The sequence below is a fragment of the Protomyctophum parallelum genome (assembly GCF_964188405.1).
Source record: "Protomyctophum parallelum genome assembly, chromosome: 16".
NCBI classification, from domain to species: domain Eukaryota; kingdom Metazoa; phylum Chordata; class Actinopteri; order Myctophiformes; family Myctophidae; genus Protomyctophum; species Protomyctophum parallelum.
Window position 1 is genome coordinate 19,949,530 of NC_139711.1, and position 5,701 is coordinate 19,955,230.

At 43.4% G+C, this 5,701-nt stretch overlaps 1 protein-coding gene across 1 annotated transcript; it reads right to left on the reverse strand.

Annotated features, from left to right (window-relative positions):
- Window positions 1–1,325: 1,325 nt before the first annotated feature.
- zic6 (zic family member 6) lies at window positions 1,326–4,871 on the reverse strand (the record flags this gene model as incomplete). The annotated part of the gene is made up of 2 exons (XM_083786219.1): window positions 1,326–2,005; window positions 3,875–4,871. The coding sequence occupies 2 exons, from the start codon at window positions 4,869–4,871 to the stop codon at window positions 1,326–1,328; spliced, it is 1,677 nt and encodes a 558-aa protein (XP_083642345.1).
- Between the last annotated feature and the right edge of the window lie 830 nt (window positions 4,872–5,701).

A 5,701-nucleotide genomic window follows, 5' to 3' on the forward strand; every position in this document is an offset into this window, starting at 1 on the left:
TTCCATAAATGTCTCATGCACTCTATACATGTTCAAGGCCTCATGGTTTGAAGGGCTGGACATTACACTTCATGCCCATCATGGAAATTAAATGTACATGATATAGCCTACATCTGCAATGAGATGGGAGGACCCATTAAATAAAAAATAAAAAATAAAAATAAAAAACATATATGCTCCCCTAGCGGAAATATAGGCCTAATTAAAGAGGGTGAGGAATCACTGTCGACGTGCCACGCGAATGCATTGATTGGGTTTGATCACGTGTTTTATCAAAGGGAATAGAGGCAACGTTAATAAAATATTGAATGCATAATTAATTGTACAGTAAGTATGTACAGTGGAATTGTAATTAAACCGACGTACCACTATATATATGATGACAAACACTGCATGCATTTTTATGATTACTTTCATGAAAATAGGCCCCGCGCGCGCGCGCACGCACACACACACACACACACACACACACACACACACACACACACACACACACACACACACACACACACACACACACACACACACACACACACACACACACACACACACACACACACACACACACACACACACACACACACACACAAATAATGTGCACATTGTGCAGGCGGAGTGAAATCAAATCATAATAGCCAGGAAAAACGTATTTTGGTCAAATCATTTCCATGGGGGTCTTTGAATAATAATGTTTACGTCGGTATAGCCTTGCATGGCCTATATATTTAGGTCACCAAATGAAGGTTGACAAAACGTTTCAATTATTTATTTCATCTTCTGACATATACATAAAAACAATATGTGTCTGTCTATCTTTCCCATACAATACAACTACATTCAACAAAGACCTTTACATTCAGACAAGACATTCGTTTCAGTCTCTCCAATAATATCGTAGGCTATAGCCTCTCGTCTGTTGAACTGTTTGTGGGCCTTTCCATAAATAAAAAGCATGTCGTAACAGTAGCACCTTCCTCTTTCCCCGGATAACTATAACGGATGTGTGTGTAATAATGTGTATAAGTCTAAGAAAGATTAGGCCTTATATACATATTTGACGAGTTGCTAACCCATTACGGATATAATATAGTTCGTTTTAGGACACGTTTCTCACAAGTTGAGCCAAACTCTACTAGGCCTATGCCTATATATCAGACTGTACCACAGAACAGTTAAAGCTATACCACATTTCGCAAAGCAAAATTTTCAATAGGATGACCACAGATTATATCATATCAACAACATGAAGGGGAAAAAAAGAATAGGAAATACACCTGCAGTAACTCATAATATGTCATATAAGCGAGCACCCCATGGTGCTCACATCACATGGACGGTATGTTATTACATTGCTTTGGTGAGAACGCGTCCACGCCGCTGTGGCACGTGTACCATCCATTTACAATACTTTTCTGAAAGGGTGAGGGCGACGGGAAAGTCCTCGAACTCGAAGTGTGGCCGAAACCAGCAGTGTGGCCCGCCTGGCCGCAAGAGTACTGAGAGGCGGCCTCGGACCTGTAGCCGCCGCCGCCTCGTTGGATCAACAAGGGGTCCAAGAGGGGCTGCTGCGGTGACCTGTGCGTCGGGTAGTCCAAACTGTTGTCAAATGTGTGATGGAAACGCGACCTCGGGGTCGACTCGTCTCGAGTCTCTGGGGGGGACGCGGGGTGGTGGGGGTCCTGGGTCGAGGAGGCCGTGGTGGGGGGCTGCGGTGTCATGGTGCTTCTTCCAGCTTGATGATCGGTCACTCCGGGTGACCGGCTGGTGGTCTCGGCGAGGTGCGCCTCCGCGTCACCGACGCCGCAGCCGTCCTCAGGACTGCTCTTGCAGTGGAGCTTCATGTGCTTCCGCAGCGAGCTGGGATGGGTGTAGCACTTGTCGCAGCCCCTGACCTTGCACATGTAGGGCTTATCGCTGGAGTGCACGTGCGAGTGTTTCTTTCGGTCGCTGCTGTTTGCGAACCTCCGGTTGCAGCCCTCGAACTCACATTTAAAAGGTTTTTCACCTAAAACGTGCAGAGAGAGACATTATACCGCGTGCTGTTCTCCCCTCCTATAGCCACTTAAGTAACTTCAAATCAATTATGTAAATCAAGAATATGCTGTGTGAAATCGGGCTGTTGTCTATACATCTAGGAAATATACACATATACACATCAAAAATATGCTAACTCGCAGCAGTCATTAGGCCTTATGATATCCATAAATCCAGTCTAGATTTTAAGCCGTGGCTCTGAGCAGGCCTCCAGTCTGTTTGAGGCTCCAATACCCTTCTCTGTCACTCCTGAGATGAATAGCAATAATGGTCGGGTTGTACTTGTACATAAATGTAATATAACCATATAGCTGCTAAAAGCTAAATAATGTGTAATGCGACCTATAGTTGTTGATTGAGGCGAAATGATGATTAAGCAATTGAGGCACCTGATTGGCTATTATAGACTGGACCTCCAACAGCAAAATGAAAATAAATAAGATATGGTTCTGTTTGTTATAGTGTATCAGGGTCTAATGAATATTATAGCCCTGCAATGATGTGAAATCACGTCCATGCCGCATGCATGCATGTATATAAAACAAAACAGGTTTCACTTTCATAGCCTTGCATATAAAATTGATTGAACGTTCAGACTCATAAACCTGAACTTAAAACCAGTCCGCGTGTTAAATGATCATCATCATAAGAGCGGATATTAATGGTCTGGCTTCGAATTGAACATGCAATAACTCTTCGAAATAAAAATGTTAAACGAGTTAGCCTAGAGCTGCATCATAATTTCGCCCCTGTTGTGCATGTCATTTCAGAAATATGAAATCCGCATTTCACAATCAAAACAATTCACATCCAAATAACGAGGGGGTGCCTATATATATTTTTGTATCAACCCTCTCCTCCTTTTCTTTGAAGGCCATGCATTAACTTCATTCATAAAGAGAGAGAGAGATAGAAAACATGTCTTGTTTTTAATGTTATCCTATATGGTATACGCTTCATTTCAATGTCTGCGAACTCGGGTATAGCAGTGAAACCAAGTTATAGTGCAAAATAAATACTTGACTGAAACCAGCAGCTGTAGTGTTTATCATATGTCTTTAAGTGCTGATATGCTCTACTACTAGCATATCCTATATACGTGCTGCGTGTTTCCTGGGCGGGCGCACACAGGACATGCGTCCCAGGGAGCCAGCAGGGGGGGGGGGGGGGGGGGGGTGTAAACTCTACGTCACAACTCTCCGGTGTCCTCCCGGTATTTATTATTTATTATTTTTTCACTGAATGGGTGGGAGAGGAATCTAGGCCTAAAAAGACTATAGCCTATACTTGTTTACTAGATGTCCTCCTGTAGCACCTGGCTGCACGTGTTTCTGACTGGCCTATAGCATGACGACAACAAAGACGAAGACAGTCATGCAGCAACAAAGCATAGTAATATGCCATAACAATATATAGGCTATATAAACATCATAAACCTCACCGTCTGTAGTAGGCCTACACAATTATTATTATTATTATATTATTGTATTTTTAAACACATTTGAATAAATCAAGTTTATAATGTGTATAGGATAGATTATCCTAAAGAAATATAATTGTAGGATATGCTAAATAAATAAGTCTACAAATATAGAGAATTATAGCTGCATTTTTAAGATTGTTGATACTGATTTATCTAAATGCATAATTATGGTTATAATATGGTTGTATTGTTGTTAATTAATAATAGGTCGAATAATAATAATAATAATTATAATAATGATATATGTATAGGTAGCCTATTATTGTATATAATTGTTAGTTGTTTATTTTTATAATGAGTTATTGTTTATTATTATTATTGTTATTATTATGCCATTGTTATTACTCCTCGACCAACCTGTGTGAGTCCTCTTGTGAATCTTGAGATTTTCGGATCTCGCGAAAACTTTCTCGCAGCCGTGGAAGGGGCATGGAAAGGGCTTTTCCCCCGTGTGCACCCTGACGTGGTTCACCAGCTTGTACTTGGCTTTGAAGGGCTTCCTGTCCCTCGGACAGCTCTCCCAGTGACACACGTACTCGGAGTGCTCGGGTCCTCCGACGTGCTCCACTGTCACATGGGTGACAAGTTCATACATGGTCCCGAAAGTTCTGGCGCAGGGCTGCTTCCCAATCCCGATCACCACCCCCTCTTGGCCGTCACACCATTTACACAGCAGCTCGTGCTTCATGAGATTTGGTTTAGTGCACCTCAGGAACGCGTCACCTGCTCCACGCTGGATGGCCATGTTGAGAGGCTTGTACAGACCCAGAAACTGGGTGACAAGTTGCTGGCTATTTCCAGCCTGGCCATAAGGGTGAGGGTGGTGGTGGTGGTGATGGTGGTGCGTCCGCGCGAGCAGGTCCCCAGGTAGACCCAGCATCATTTGGCTGCCGAGGTCTCGGGTGGCGTCGGTGGAGGAGCCGTGGGCCTGCTCGTGATAAGTCGTGAAAAAAGCGTGATGACTTCTGCTGTCTCTGCAGCCAGGGAGGTCACGGTACCTCCCAATCCCGCCATGTTGGTTAGATCTCGTTGCCAGTTGATCAGTGACGGGTGGCATGCCGGCTCCAGAAAGATTGGCTCCAATGATAATGCCCCTAGGGCTGTGCTCTAACCGATGGCTGGGGTATCCGGACTCTGAAAAGTGCAGGGGAACCGAATGGTCAACATATGCACTGGACCTCGTCTCGGGGTAGTCTCGCAAATTGTGCGCGGGGCAGAGTTTTAAGGAACTGCCAGTGGGGTGCCCCATGTGCTCCCCTGCCAAAGGTGGCAGCACCATGCTGGGTTCAGTATTGCTCTCCCCGGGGTTGACGCAAGAAAGAGGGCAGCCACTAAACCTCGACAGGCTTGTCATGTTTCGATGTGAGTGTGGCGGCTATGAGTTTGCAAAATGAACCAATGCAACGCTCATGGATGATAAACCTAGGAATCCTGTTTCCATTTGCCTTGTTGTGTATCATCTGCATGTGAAATTCTTGGCCGTGAACTTCGAAGGAGTAGGAACCAGACTCAATTTCGTTAAAGTTGGTGTGAGTCCCATGCCGTTCACTTTGCCCTCTTGATTTGTGGCAATAACCGTAGTAGTAAAAATGCTTCGAAACAGGCCATGGTGCAATATAAAAGCACAGCAGGCAGACCTGCTTTTAAAAAGGGGCGCTTTGGGATTGGTTGGAATGCGCTATGATTGACAGGCGCTGGGTTTGTTTTAAAAGGGACACTGCACGACTCCGTTTTCAAATATCGCAGAGAAAATGCTTTGAAATGCCGCGTATAGCCTCAGCTCAGACTATATACCACCACCACTACTACTAAAAGGCGCCATGATCTCTCTTGCTAAAATGTCTATGTGAAATGTATAATGGTGAACGATTTAATCGGTATAGATAGGCTAATATTCAATTGAACCTGATGAGGAAGAATTAATAGGCTATACACGTGTGGATGTGGGCTATATCTAGTCTTTTATTAGTGGAAAGCTTGTCAAAGCAAACATTATATTTCGGTGTTACTCAGTTTAATAATTACAGAGTCCTGGTGCTGGTCTGTTATAGTGTCAAGACTCGCATTTTGATTTGATAATCAGATTCGTTAATGGCAAATTTAAGAAAATGAAATTGCTATAAAGATTTTTTAAAGAATATAGCCTATATAATTAAAAAATATGAAAAAATAAATAAATACAAA